Source organism: Balearica regulorum, chromosome 1 (genome assembly GCF_011004875.1).
Source record: "Balearica regulorum gibbericeps isolate bBalReg1 chromosome 1, bBalReg1.pri, whole genome shotgun sequence".
Lineage (NCBI taxonomy): Eukaryota > Metazoa > Chordata > Aves > Gruiformes > Gruidae > Balearica > Balearica regulorum.
Window position 1 is genome coordinate 70,508,739 of NC_046184.1, and position 16,171 is coordinate 70,524,909.

Below are 16,171 nucleotides of genomic sequence, written 5' to 3' on the forward strand. Positions count from 1 at the left end.
GCGGTGTGAAGACAATTTTAGTAACATCTTTCAATTCTGTGCTGTATAATAATCTAACAATTTGGGGTAAATCACTAGCTCGCTACTCCTGGGGAATGGGGCTGCTCCACACTGCGTCTCTTCCTGGCAAACCCCCAGCACAGCCCTGGCTGTTGGCGCTGACTGACGCCGCATGTCTCCCCACAAGCAGAGCTGCAGAAGACAGATGGAGAAGCCAATGCTAGAACAACACATGACAGTATGAGCCAAAACCCATTTCAGATGGAAAGATCAGGAAGTAAATAATGAAATAAATCCTGTAAGAATGTGTAGAGGGCATCTTCCCTCCGAGTTCAGTGAGAGATTTATCATGCAAATAGAAAACAGTTCATTTCAGGAAGGAAATGAGTGAAAACAAAGGGATTATTTGACACACCAAAAAAAAGGCAGTTGCAAAGAAGTTTTTGCTATCAGATAATCGCATCAGAGATAGCGATGGCTCTGGTTTAGTTTTTAACTGAACTGTCTGTAACACCAATAAAACTCCAGCCTCCTTTCCCACTGGCACTGCGGTCAACCTTCTGCCTGACGGCTGAAGCACTGAACGATCGTGAATCACCTTTGCACTGGAACTCAACAGATAAACTTCATGCCATAGTATATATACACACCTAAATATACATACATATTACTATTATTATTCTTAATTTTTTTAGTCTTTACTGTGCTTGGCAGAAATTGAGTTCAAGATCAAGTGTTTACAGAGGAACCAAGGTATGATTTTCAGTTGTTGAGACCCATGGACCAATGCTTTAGTTCGAATGACATTCAAAAGTCTTTCAAGAAAAGGACATTTGTCATGGACGAAGTTTGCTGCTAACATTACATTGTCACATTTTAACAAAACAAAAAACCCCCACATGGTCCATTTTGTTTTTACAGTAAAATTATACATATATTTCCCAATATCTGTAAGTGAATCTATTAAATACATGAGCTTTAAGTACTTATGTAAACAAAACATGTATATTTAGTATACAGGTACATAATATATAAAGAGAAAGCTAGGATACCTCCAATCTGTTTTATAGGCTTTGAGTCTCATGGATCTCAACTAAAATACTTAAGTTAGCTATAAATTATAAATAAAATATTTTATAATAAGCATTTTTAACACATTTTAACAATTCCAGTATCACTCAACTGTCTCCCACCTGCCTTGGGACAGCATACACAAAAATCCCTAACATCACAAAGGAAGAATGCAGCAGAATAGTAACATGGTTGCTAAAATAAAATAAAATAAAAAAAAAAAAAAGAAAAATAATTGCCCTGAATTTGGGAAAGGTTTAAGGTGTTTTCCTTGTTTTTTCCAGTTCATACATTGGTGATACTGACAGCCTAGTTCTTTATGCATACAAAACAGAGCAGAAGCAGTAAAATATGCAAATTCCTCTCTAAAAGCTGTGCCAATATATCTTTACTCGGAGCTCCAGGATAATTGAGTCTTCTACTTCATTCAGTTCCTGGCAACTACAACTACAGTTTTGTGATATATCTACTAGCGATGGAAGTGAACCAAGATCAACAATTCATTTTACAGGAGCCACCATGCAGCAGTAATATGGCAAGCATTTTCAATTAGTACCTGAATTCAATTAAGTATTTTAGCAGTTAAAAGGCCGTTTATGATTATATAGCTCAAATTTACTCACTTGTCCCCACCTTCTCCTGACATATGACTAGCCCATGACATGTTTGATACGAAAAAGCACAGAGAGGTATTATTTTAACAGCCCACAAAGATTAAAGGACATGGTTAAGACACTGATACTGCCACACTGTTCAAATCATATACTCTTGAAAAACTATGATAATGATAAAAAAAGAAAAAGAAAAGCAAAACACTTTCATACCGTCTCATAAAGAAATAATCTGCTAAGAGTTTTTCGCAACGTCTCTTGCTGGTTTCTGTTACCACCTATTATTTCTGTCAACACGTGCAATCAGTTTGTTGAGTGAACCCATACAGGATGCAGAAACCATTGTTAAAAACTATCACTTCAGAATTTTCCTTAGTTGCAGTTCCTGCAATACTATGTCAAGTGACTGACTTTTGTAGCATACCACTAAAAAAGATAAATTTAAACTTAGAATGATTTATATGCAACATCATTTTGAAATGGCAAATGTTTCAAATGGTTTTTACTTCCGTCTTGGCTGATTTTTCTAGAAGTGGACCTCCACACTACTCTAGCACAGTGCCTTCAACCACCAGACCACATCAGCTTTTTCATATCGCTCCTCTTTTCAGAGGATAGAAAGCTAGGAGACTTCCCATCTCCCTCTTAGGCTTTAAGCCTCATGAATTTCAAAGCTGTTTGCAAGCCAACAAGGCAACCAATACAAAGTTCTTTTCGTGCTCACAGGTGAGCAACCAATCTCGAGGCCTGAAGGCTATCCTTCCAAGGGCAAAGTTAACGCTGTTCTAATGCCACAAAGCATTCTGCCCTCACACCCCTAATTCCTGAGGTCACTCCCAGCCATCACTCCACCCAAAACAGGAGAAAGGAAAAACGAGTTACTACTAAGGATGTTGCAGTTACTAGCCACTGCTCTTTGAGCTTTCTGGTTTATTAACCTGCAGAAGAGGCGGTAGACACAACAAGGGAAAGCAGGCTGAGGCATAAGGGGTCCTCCACAGGACTGGGCTCTCACTGCAAACCTCCTTCTTCCAATCTTATCGGTTGCACTGACTTTCAAAAAAACATTTAACAACAGGCACAGATTTAGACAGCAGAACATCTCTCAGCTTCATTACCACTTGTATTTCTATTACCAGCACAGATATCAGCAGGATGTATTCGCATTGGAGGTGGATGACCAGGAAACAGTGCAATTTGGCTGGCAAAGAACATGATGACTACATTCTGCCTCCACAGTGATTTGGCCATGGGCTAGAGAGTAGCGTATACAGCCAGGACAAATACTAGCATCTGTAGTTGGTAAGTGCAACAGCGCTTAGGCATTTATAGGTAACATCACATTTGACAGTCACAAAGCCCGTTGAAAATAGCAGGTCAAATAAGGCTCCAAATCTGTTACATCAAATCTAATTTCCATGAAATCCTTGTGTCAAAAAGAATAATATTGTAAATTCCTTTTCTGCCAGCAGGGGATAAAGTTGGGGAGGCAGGGGCAGACACAGGTCATGAATCAAACCTATAGCACAGCTAGACCCCTGAATGCCTTCTCCCTGCTACATACCTTAGCTATAGGATCACTCTTAGTTTTGTGATAAATGCTTTATACATTGCTGCCTTAAAAATAGCAGGTGGGAGTTCTCTGCTTGCTAAACCATAAAAAGATTTTCTAGCTAGTCTAGTTAGTTTTAGTAGGAATAAAAAAACTTTGTTCTTTAATTTTGTTTATACACACACGTGTATATGTACATACAGTTTCAGATTTATACGCCTAAAATATTTTCACCATGATATCACAATCAGTATTTTAAACAACAATTTTAACATAAACGTTTAGAGATTTTATACCACCTTACCATAAAGAGCTTTTGCACTTGTTCTTGAATTCTGCTCCCTCTCCGCCTGAGCAAATGTTGGGGAACCATAGCCACTGGAAGAAAACATTTCTGGTTAACTTCTGTATAGATGTATTTGCCACGCAGAAACAGGCATTGAAAAGAACCCTCCCCTTATGCAGGGCTACACATACCTACGATGTTACTAACGGAGGCAATGATACTGGCCATTTGTTTGTGAATACAACGAAGTATGTTTCGCTCTAGGCTGGAAGCCCTTCTGAGTGATTTTTTTGTGGCATTAATAACAACATCATGCACAACAGGGGCCTAGTATACACATAGATAATGCACAACAGGGGCCTAGTATACACATAGATACTACCATAATGTGAGTAATCAATATATTATAATTATAATAACAACAACAACAACAACAACGGTGGCAAAGATTTGGTAGAATTTTGGGGGTTTTCCTGCATACAAGTGTGTTAATTGTTTTGAACAATTTTAACTATTTTTCATAAGAGGCTTAAAAAGACTATCATAGCCTACAACAAATGAGAAGGCAGCCCAACTTCCTACTAGTGTAACAACAAGAATGAGTCATATACAAACACACTTTAAAGGGACAACAATATGAGAAGCAGATGACAACAAGATGCCCAGCTCCATACAGGAATACATGTTTTTTGGCATCAGATTAGGTCAGTTCTCATTAGTGCTGCGAATGAGCATCATGCCATGCTTCCGACACAGGGAGCATCCTCTTATCCTAGGCAAGGTAACACTTTCAGGTAACAGTTTCTCAGTTCTGTTTACTGGGAAACAATATTTTCTCACAGATGGAAAGAGAAGCCTCATCTTTTATGCATAAAAATGCATTCACTCAGAGCTAATCCTAAACATTTCAGGCATACAAAGACCTCTCCGAGTAATGTATTAAGTATGTTATGGCTACAGCAATTCATTTTTCTGTTCCAGATGATTTCATTCAGTAATACAGCTTTACCCTTACACTAATACAAAAATCAGTCAGATGATATCTGTCAGTTTGGTTACAAGGTTTGGAAACTGCACATTCTTTTACAGAAACTGCCTTTGTATTATTCTGATCGGATCTAATAATTATAGCTCTATCCGAAATGAAAATGTAAAGAAGAAAATACAACACTACTTTTTGCCCATAAAAAGAAAATCAAAGGCATAACCTTACTTCATTTGAGGAAAATAACTTCCGTATCCACCGGGAGGGGTGTTTGGTATATGCCCATTCATTCTGATTGTCACTTAGTGAGGGAAACGATCTGGGAAAAGAAACAACAGCATATGAATTGAAGTCTCTTAAAAGATGAAGATTTAATACAGATGTAATACAAACCTAATGAGAAAATTATGGTTGAAATGGGAAAGGAATTGCATCAACAAGCTCAACTGTTATTATTTGCATCGCAGTGATGCCTTAAAGACCCGTTATGGAACTTCTCCCAGTTGCAATTTGATAGTTATTGCTTCAAATAATTTATAATTTAGTGAATAAAGCCATTATTATTGATACAATGGTCTTTAGGAATAGCTTTAGAAATAAAAGGCTGACTAAACAAAGAACAACATCTACCGCAGAAGTGAACAAGATGTTCCAAATGGCAACTTTAATAGTCAAGCATGCTTGATTTTAACTGTCAATTAATTTCTTTCAAATGAAACTTTTGAAATGACCTTTTGATACATTTTCTATGAAACCTATCAGCTGAATTGTTAGAAAGATGCATTATCAAAACAAAACACAATTGTTAGCACAAAAGGAAACTTGGTTAGCTATTTTGGTACTTAAAAAAAACAACCCTTTTTTTTTTAAGCAGCATTTAACATCCTGAAAGTTTGGCATACCAAATGAAACTTCTCATGTAACAGCAATACTGAAAAAGCTATGATGAAAAAGTTAAAAGAATGCTTTCTCCCTTTAATAACGTGCCATTTAAATTAAAAGAAAGTGACTTTCATAATCCAGTAGAAATTAACAAATCTCTATTCAAGTTTACCATGGGCAAATATTCTTTGAATTAAAAATATACGGATAATATATATTTGAATATTTCTCTACATCTCAGTCATTAAATAGAAAAAAGATTTACCTCTGCAAAATACTCAAAAGTACTTCAGACAAAATTTGTACCTAACGAAAGCTCCATTTCCAAAGTACAACCAGCTTTGTTGTACTACAGCCACCTTCTAACTAGCTTATCTTCTGAACCACTAAGTCAACTTACCACCTCACTTTATCTGTTCTCTTCCTGTTTTAGAAAGAGGCAGCAGCTGATTGACCTACAGCACATACTGTAGTTTGTATCCACATATGTTCTGCTGCTTTGCTCGTTCATGCAAAAACACAATCAAAATCAAATTCAGTTCTCAGCTCTAAAGTCTTCTGTAAGTTCAAGAGATGTATAAGCTGTATGGGTCATCTATACCGAGAACAGAGTTGGTTTTATACCTTTCTGAGGACCACCTGACATCTCCTACCTGAGACGCAGTTAGCGAAGCTAACTAGAACTGAGCTGTATTGATTCCATGCCAAATGTAATCATGTGAAAGTGTGGTATTGCCTTTAGTGAGCACAGACTTGGGAATTTTGCTTAATATCAACTTTTTTTCATTTTTCTTTTAAATCTTTAATCGCTCCTTGCAAAACTTCTTTACTGACATACTCATGTTTTACTTCCATTTCTCGTGCACATCTCCACAAATATATCACGTATCCAACTTATTAGCCTGCTTGGCTGCTCTAAGCCACTTTTTATAGAGTGCAGCACTTAGCAGCTGTCTCCAATAAATGACTATTCATGCCGAGTTCTTATCAATTCATTAGCAATTACAACCTTTAGGAAGCATCCTGAAATTGTCCCATGACTTGAAAGGATAAAAATATTCATTTTCTCAGCAGAATTTGCCAGGTCACTGTGCACTCCTTGTTCCGTTTCAGTGACCGCGTGGACCTGAGCTACTCAAGAGTGCTCTTCTCCAGCTCATGCTGCCATTAAGCTCTTCAACACTTCCTATCGGCTATTAATTCTTATTGTCTGCAACCATTGCCCAATAATTTTATTTGCCATACCCTTTTATCATTTGTGATCTTTTTCATAGCCCTATTTACAACAAATCCGCAACCATACTGCTTTAAAGCAAGATCTGGAAAAAACCTTGGGTTTAGACCCTCTCAAAATGATTTCACTCCTCTGACATCTTAATCTGACAAATACTTGGGTTGTTATTTGTACTCCACTTAATTTTATGGAAGTGGTGAAACAGATCTTTTAAGTAGAAGAATGTAATATATTAGAACTTAAAGCTTCAGTATTTGAAGTTAGCATAACACACCGCATTTTAAAGCGGCAATGAAACTCAACGTCAGATTTTCACATTAGGGGAAGAAAACATGTCTCATGATTAAATACTGGACCATTGTAAGGCATAACATCACTTAGAGTAAATATAAAAAGCTTTAAAATTACATTTTTAGTCAAGTTATAGTGAAAATCTGGTCAGAAATTTTGTCTGTCTTTAAAAAAAAAAAAAAAAAAAAAGGCAAGCAGCATGTTCTGCCAAATAAGCACAAAAGTTTTAGTGAGTTTTAGCTGATACGCAAACAAAACACACTTGCTTTTTGGTAGTTGAGTAAAGCCAACAATATTTCCTGTCCCTCATGCAATTTTCCACTGTGAAAAAAAAAAAGAAATCAAATGCTTTTGAAATGCCAAGACAACTATTTTGAGATGACAGTTTCAAGAGGCTACGCAATGCTTCTATCACTTGGTTCAAGAAAGTTCCCAAATACAAATACAAACTCTTTACAGTCATTATTTATAATTAGTCCTCAATATTTATAACAGCATCAAAAAGCTACTCCTAATTCCACAAAATTATCAGGCAATTTCACTGCTTTCAACCTAAATGTTTCAAAAGAAAATGTTTTAGGAAATCACTTTAAATTTTTTATTAAGTGCATGATGGAGAGAAGGGAAAAAACATAAAAGGATAACACAATGTGCAGTGCTTCACCGATTATTTATTCACTTGTACAGCTTTCTCTGCTGAATTTCTCATCTCAAATGCTCTTTCATCTCCTACAACCAGTCCCATAGCAAAAGTCAACCCGTGCACACTGTGAAGCCATTGTCAGCCAGGAGTCTATTAATAAATTCCACTTCCTCTTTAATGTTCCCTTTCACCTCGGCCCAGCAGTTCACAGCAACATACGCTAGTGTCCTAGACTTTAACATAAACATCCGTCACAATTAACTGTATGATCCCTCTTTAAGTAGGCCTGAAGTATCAACAGTTTACTTGTGAATATGCCCAAGAATGGTCATGTCTGTCTTAGGATTCTGCAAAGAAATCATGCCTACTCTGAACAAGAAATATTTAAAACCAGGAAAACTAAGTACTTAAGAAGAAAAGACTAATAAGAAAATAGCTAAAATAATAAGATAAGTATTAAGATATTTATCTTAAAATATATAAAAATAATATATTATTAAAATAGTAAGAAAATGATTATGAATAGGAAATTCCAAAAACCCCAAATAAATACCAAATCATCTTCCAGCAGTATCAGAGACTGAACGAAATTATGCTGCCACCAGCTTTCTTTTTGAAGGGGCTCTTGCATATTGATAGCAAGCAGCAATATAAGTGACAAGGGTACAGCCTTTGTAACAGAGAAGCCATTTTTTTAGCAGCCGACAGTTACAGGTGGTCTAATCTCAAACACGAGCGGTATACCGGTATACAATATGATTACATTGGTCATAAATATTCATTTTAAAAAATGCCCAAATACCAAAATACTCTTCGCCTTCCCCACCTCACAGCACGGCAGCCTAATGAAAGTAATACAATCTGTGTGCAAGAACAAGCTGACGCACAGACAACTCACATGCCCTGCCATTCCCTTTCCTAGTAGGAGTCTGAAGGTAAGAAAATCCCTCTATTTTACAGAATCCCTTTTTTAGAAGGGCAGAGCTATCTCACTAAAGAACATGAGATATTCCAGAGATTGGTACTCTTTCCCACTCATCCTGAATCAATCAGTCCCACCCAGCGGCAGATCACAATATGAGATGGAAAAAAGAGAAACAGCTTAATGGCGTGGATATTTTAGAAATGATGGAGGGGGAAGGGTTAAGGAGAGGAGGATGTAGGGGAAGGAAAAGGAAAGCCAAGAATGGCTGGAACAATAATTATCTACCGATTAAGAAAATACTGTTAGTAACAAGTCATTGTTATAACATGCCCCAAAAACCCCCAAGAATTCTTCCCCAGCTAGATAGCAGGCACAGGCTGTAACTCCAGCCTAAACAAAAAACAAGTGAACTATTACAAGGTAACACTTATCTGTAGCGGATCTGACACTGTAGCAATGTCAGATAAGGACATGCTTTCTCCATCCTTTCCTTTTAAAAAATATTACAGAACAACAAAACCAACAAAAAATCAGATGTAGCCATGCCACACTGTAATGCACTATGCATTCAATAAAAATACCTCTTACTGCTATTCCACAGCATGTGGTACTGCTGTTCTAGAGAACGTAGAAAAACTATTTAACTTGCTGCATGACTTAATATCTTTCATTTTCTCCTTCTCAAACCTCACCCTTTTCACCCCCCACACCTTCCTTCAAACCTGTGTTACTCCCTCATGCTAAATTTTTGAAAAGTTATTACTTTTAACTACCTCGTTTCTCCATGCTGAGGCCATTTCTTTAGTTATTCCTTGTCCTTGTATTTCAGCGTCTTGTCCTCTTATGTCTACTTGGTTATTCTGACCCAACACTCACCTATTTGTATCCTCACTCCAGCCACTGACTTTACAAATGGGAAACTCCTATTGTAAATACTGGAGTCTGATGAAATCTTGCCACTGCTCTCTGCTTCAGGACTTGCTTCAGACAACAAGCAAGAGCAAACACGAGTTCTGCTGGCTGTTCAACATCTTGCCTCGAGATAAACACCAAGATGCACATGCATGCATAAGCAAGCATTACTTTGGAAATGACCACTGGGGATTTTCCATTCTCAATACATTGATACCAGAATTTCTCTGAGACAAATTGCTATCGGTTGGACTATCAGCAGCTTTGTACTATAATGTTTGCAATTTTTGATTAAGGGGACTGGAGCATCCAAATGCTGGTCAAAAAGATGACAGCAAAAACCACACAGAAAATTGAAAGCTAGATCCTACAAGCAATGCAGCTTCAAGACAAAACATTTGGACTTCCTTCACCACTGCTTGGGCTATTGTCCCCTTTGCCTCTTTCAAGCCACTCTTTATTAACTGGGGGGGGGGGGGGGGGGGGGGGGAGGAGGCTGAAAGCTCTCTGAGAAAAAAATAGGTACTGAGGAATATGCTGCTGTGTCCAAGTGTCAGGACTTCAAGCAAACATGTTAAGTACAATAGCCATAATAAAATAATTTTGAAAATGCTGTTACTTTCAAGTCTTCTCTGCATCCACAGCAGTTATCCAACATGACCATTAGCATTAATTACATTGCATCTTAGTTTATACAAATCTGCATCCTGTGTTTAGATTTCAGTGCATTTCCAAACAACCCTTCTGCTGGACACAACATTGGCTAAATGGGGTTCCTGCTAAAGAAACCAGGTGGTGGAGAGGAAAGGAGTGGCTGTACTCCCCTCTCCCCTCTAAATATCAGTCCTTATTGAAAGCTAACCCAAAACTCAGAATACTATTTGCCCATTATTTGCCCATTTGTCTGAGGGGGTGGAAGAGTAGGAGCATTCCAAGCAACTAATGACTGTGACAGATGAACAAATATGGCTCTGGCCAAGAGGGGACAACATTGCATGACAGGAGGCACAGCACTGCCGAGCAGGAGGGATTTTTAAGTGTATTCACCTCCACAGAGCAGATGAGCTCAATCAACACTGCTCTTCCAAGTTGAAAAAGTGTTTTGATTTTCATTGACACTTTCTGAAATTTTATATTTTTCCTCAGTCCTTCAGTAGAAGGAATATTCATCAGCAGTACTGCTTTCAGCAGCAGGAATAGGATCAATTATTAAGACAATTCGGTGATATAATTATTAAAAGTAGGAGATTGGCTATGTTAATGCAGGACCAGTCTTCAGAGCAAGAATTGTTAGCTGAAAGAGAAGTTTTCTGTCGGGAAAACTAATAGGATAAAAAGTGCCCTTTAAATCCTCTTTTATCTAGTATGATATTTTCCAGTGATTCACTGTTAAGGAAATATTCTACCAATACAATTAAGATAGGTATCTTTTATTTTGAGGAAGGGGAAAAATATGAAGACCAACAGGAAGAACCAAATTAATAAACTTTAGATAGATCCTGTCCATTGATTTAGCTCTTTTTACTGCCACACTAATAAAGAACCTGCTCAAAAACATGCTTATTCTGGCACGGCAACCTATTTGTATTCATTGCACTCAGGTCTGGGCCATGATTTATAATTAACCGTATTGAAAGAAAATAAAACAGCTTTACAAATACAAAAGCTTCAAAGACTTAAAATCCCTATTGTAACAAAGGAACGTTAATAAATATGCCAGCAGTAAAGCCACCACTCACTGCTATTTTTAATTAGAGAATTAACCACCTCATCTAAAGCAAGATGAGTATTAATTACCAAGATCAGGATAATTATGCAGACCTTGCAGAAAGCATCGCTACAGCTGGAAGACCAGTATCTAGTATAAAAGAACTAAAGAAAAAAAGAAAGGAAAAGCCCAAACTCGAAAAAACCAAACAAAAACCCCTCCACAAATAGAGACGGTCTAAAGAGTAAGGCATCTATGGCACATGAAGGAATTTGTAGAAGGTGGTAGAAAAAGGGGATTATAATGTACCATAAAAATCAGTGTCTCTCGTAACTCTACCTCATTTGAAGAGGATCAGAGAATAAACGCTTCCAATGCTAGAGGTCATGGATTTAGAGAGCCACTGGCATACTGCACCACAGCTTCCTTTGGCACCTCAGCTGCAGCATCCAGGAATCACTGCGCACTCGTGTGGACTCACAGAAAGGACACTGGGAAAACATTTCCCATGGGATAACCCCCAGCACCATCACTAACTTCTCCCTTCCAGTGTTCAAGGAAGAGCTATAAAACAGTTGCAAACCAGAAAGCTAAAAACTAAAATTCCATTCGCATTTAGTATTTACTGAAATTCAAAGCAGTGGTTCTCAAGTCATACCTGACTTTGAAGGCTACTGCTTTTATTTCAGACCTGAGGAAGGGCCCAGGTGCCTGGAAAGCAGCCACTTTGTCCCTGCCTCCCCCCAGTACAGCCATGAGCTAGCAGAAGATACTAGTTTTTACTCACAAATTCTAATTCAAACATGGCTACAACAGTGCACTCAATATCTCCACTTGAAGAGAAATGTACAATAATTTGTTCTGGTTTGGGTTTTTGGTAGTTTTGTTGGGTTTTTTTTTCTTAAACCCAATTTGGAACCACTGACTGGTGAATATAGCTGACCTAGCACAGATACCATAGTTTTATTTCTCTTCTTCGCACCCTCTGATTTTTTTCATTATTTCCTTTTATTTCTTGTTATGTACTTCAACCTAGATCATTAGATTTCAAAAGAGGGCACTCCAGACATTGATTTGAAAGTAAGATTGCCATGTACAACCAAGAAGGCATCAATTTGACTTTAGAAATGAGAACTTATGCATGATATTATTAACATTAGTGTGCATGTTTAGATGGGCCAGCAGAAATCTCAGCAAGAAATAGTGTGCAAAGGGTGCTTCTCTCCATATGAGCATGGTTCTCACCACCGCAGACACCACATGTCAAAAAGATCATGAAATTTGGAAATACTTTTACTTTTTCTGTTGAAAATGGGCTGTCAGCATAGCTGATAAAGTATTTTCAAAAATTTTCTTGCACTAAAGTGCTTGTGAAAATGTTAAGAGATTATAAGAATTAAGAAAAAAATCAAAATGATAAGACTTGCTGTAGTGGTACTATAAGTATATAAAAATGAACAAGACAATGTCTTTAGGTTTTGTCTGTTGTTTTAGATAAAACTTTCCTCTCAGTCTGGCCAAAAAAAAGGAATGAACTCCCAACATAGTTAAAATACTGCTTTCAGCTGCAAGTTGACCAAATGAAACTGGCTTAACCACCTATCCACATCTTGCAAGCTTAACAGCTGTGTCATGACACACTGACATTATTAAAATTGGCATGGTAGAGTCCCTAACAAAAGCTGAACTGAAACTATATAATGACATACTCCAACCAGACCATTAAAATTAACATGGAGGAGGAGGGAAAACACAGGAACGGTCGTCAATGCCTCTCTAATTTAGTTTAGTAGAACTGTGTCTAAACCTAATTCTTGACTTCACAAATGTACTGTCTACAGCAACTTCACCAAAAATGATTTAGCTTTTATCCTGTAAGTCTCATGGGCAGCCACCGATGCTGCAGTTGTCATGGTCTCAGGCATGGCAATAGATGACTCCCATTGCAAGGCTTTCTTAATACTTCTTTCTCCCTACTTAAACTTTCACCCTAGCCACATTAAAAAACCAACCAACCAACCAAAACCAAAAAACAAACCACCAAAAAAAACCCCCAAAACCCACAACCTCTTCCCCCCAGCTGATATCACGTCAGTCTATTCTTTTTCGTTCTTAACATGGCAGTACACAGAATAAATCGGCACAAAGGTCCATTTCTATTAAAAACAATCAGCTAGTTACTTAGAAGAAGCAAACCCTCGGTTACAATCTTGTATTAAACATGGCAACACTGACAAAAAAGTTGAGTAGGAGCAACATCCACTGGTTTCCCAATTACCTTAAACACCCAAGCTCCATACTAGTGTGGATCAGCCTTTGATGGTATCCTGTGATGATATGGAGCCAGCATCGTTTATGAAATCTTGATCTCTTCCACCAATAAAGTGCTCTGAATGTCAAGTCTCACAAGCCTGAAAAGCCTCAAACTTTACTACAGGAAGAGATGCAAGATTTACATTTTCTATAAGGTTTAAAAAAAAAAAAAAAAGCCATTTCCATGCAGTTCAGTGAAAAGAGAAGGCTATGTTTAATGAGCATGAACAAACGTGTAAGATTTAAAAGTTATTGATCAGACCACAGCAGATTAGCAATGCTGAGCTGAAAAGTAAGCTCATAGTGAAACTCAATAGCAAAACTAAAACTTTTCTTTTAAAACTTAGTAAGTGAGCAGATGCTACTCTAATAATGCTGATTAACACTTCAAACTTCCATATTAAGAAAGGCCTGGATCAAATAATGTGCAACAAATGAAGCTTCACAAGGCTGATATGCAAAACCTCACAACTTTAGGTAATGTGATTTAAAACAAATACCACCATCATAAGTTTTTTGGATTAAAAATTATTTTAATGCTAGAAAAGTTAGTAAAGCGTTCATATTCTCAGAAGTAATTTGAAATATTTCCCTAATATTTTTCAATGTACTTGTATACATGAAAGTATTAAATTAACATGTGATACCTGGAAAGTGTTGGAATTTATTCCAAATGTAGTCAGCATGTGTCATAAACCAGGCCAGGTTTTCACTTGTCATGCACACATAAACACATAAGAAGTAGAATTTGCCCTCAAAGCTATGTAGTTATGAAGCTGTATTCTATAGTAGCAACATTGCCAATACCTGTGAGTCAAACCTCCACGCCCAAGCTCACAGCAGAGCACGTTCATCATTTAACTGAAACTGGTTTATAGACACTAACAACTGAACAGTATATGCTACCTTTAAAACTTACCCTGTAAAACTTACCCAGGAATTTTTTTTTTTTCTTTTTTCAAACTCAGGGGCCTAAGAAAATTACTTTATTTTTAATCTATGGGAGAAAATGCCGCTCCTGAAAGTTGGTATCTAAGTTGTCATCCAGTCACTCAATTGATCATTACCTCCTGTATTTTTCATTAATAGTAGAAGACATCATGAGAAGGGACCTAGATACACAGTGTCCATACAGCAAGGTAACAACAAAAACAAAACCATAGGGACTTTGAAAATAAGGCAGAAGAGAGAAAAGACAGAAGAAAACAAAATTAATTTTTAAAGAGAACTGGAGAATAAGTTGCCCTAGAAGCTATTTTAAGACCTAGCACCAGCAGTCACTGACTTTTAGAAACCCTCTTCAGTTTTCCCATCTATGAAAGAAAGCAGCCATCACTCAGGGGTGCTAAATGAACCGACTGAGATATTCAATTTAATATTGTCAACAATACAATGACTTTGTTGTCACTGGAAAACATGCACTGGAAAATATGTTTTTCAAGGGAACATTACTTTTTCTTTTTTCCCTTCTACTTGAAATACTCCCTTGACACCAACCAGGTAATCTAAAATCACTCTTTGCCCCACAGCAGAGTGGAGTAATGTAGAGATACAAGAAGAGTTTATGTTTGGACTCGATGATCTTAAAGGTCTCTGCCAACCTAAACCCTTCTATGATTCTAAGAGCTGTGTGACTTGTTCACCTGTACAGAATTGTGAAGTCAAATGGCCAGTCCCTCTATATCATACAGCATTTCCCTGATGCTTTTCCTTCTGAACCAGGAATCTGAAAGACCAAACTTCAAGGACAACCTCCGCTGACCTAGGGTTAAAAACAGGCACATGCCTGCGCAGTAAGACGCACGACCTTGAACACATCCGATGCAATTCTCAGCACTTGGAGACACACAGTAACTCACCTGCATCCAAATATCAGCTGGAGATGCTTGAGTCACCAGAAATCTTGAGCATCAATTTTTGTTTGTGTTAATGTGCACATATCCCAAAGAGACTATATTGCAATTCAGCGAGTAAACAAAGTGTGCTATCTTAAACATCTAAGCATAACTAATCAGTCCACACTGAGACTACAATTATTCAGCACAAAGCGATTCAAGTGTAAAAGAACTTACTGAACTGAGGTCACAGCTCAATGAAGTCATGCCCCGCCATGGTACTAACAGTACATTTCCGTAACTCAGCGTTTGTATTGTGGAAGAAAAATAGGCTGAACAGTAACAGATTCCACAATTTGTGGGAAGAAAATTAATTTAAACTTTCGGCATTTCATGTCTCTGATTTTCTAGTTTCAATTACTTATGTGTCTCTGTGCAGAAACAATTTTCTCCTCTATCAGTCTGGGCCAAGACTTTCCTCTATATACATATTACAAAAATTAAAACATATATTCAACTAACATCAAATTTTTGAGGGTTTTGAGGTTTTTTTAAAATTACCTCATCAAATACAGAAACTTGATTATTTTTCCAAATCAATTAGACAAACTGACATTTCCAAAAGTAGTCTCTGATGTGAATGCCCAGGCTTGGCAAGATACAGGCTTGACTTTCAGAAGCAAAAATATACACTTTTTTTTAATTTCAGTGCCCTGATAATCACATACTGGGTTTCCAGCAAACATGCAGTCATTAAAGATGACAAAATTAGAAACCTTTATAAAAGATAAATTATAATCAGTACAAAATGGTTTTGGCTCCAACTTCCTCTAATTGTTAAGTTTGAATTTTCACATATCACAAGAAAATTTTGCCCAGGAGTTTGTCATTGCTGGTTACCAAGGCAAATTTAACAAGCTATT

The 16,171-nt window shown here is 37.3% G+C and overlaps 1 protein-coding gene across 1 annotated transcript in view; it reads right to left on the minus strand.

The window, feature by feature from the left end:
- Positions 1-16,171, minus strand: part of EPS8 (EGFR pathway substrate 8, signaling adaptor) — a 139,378-nt gene that overhangs the window by 52,598 nt on the left and 70,609 nt on the right. Inside the window, 2 exon segments of the mRNA XM_075757593.1 lie at positions 3,539-3,612; positions 4,734-4,824. Of these exon segments, the coding sequence (XP_075613708.1) occupies positions 3,539-3,612; positions 4,734-4,795 (136 nt within the window). The 5' untranslated portion in view covers positions 4,796-4,824.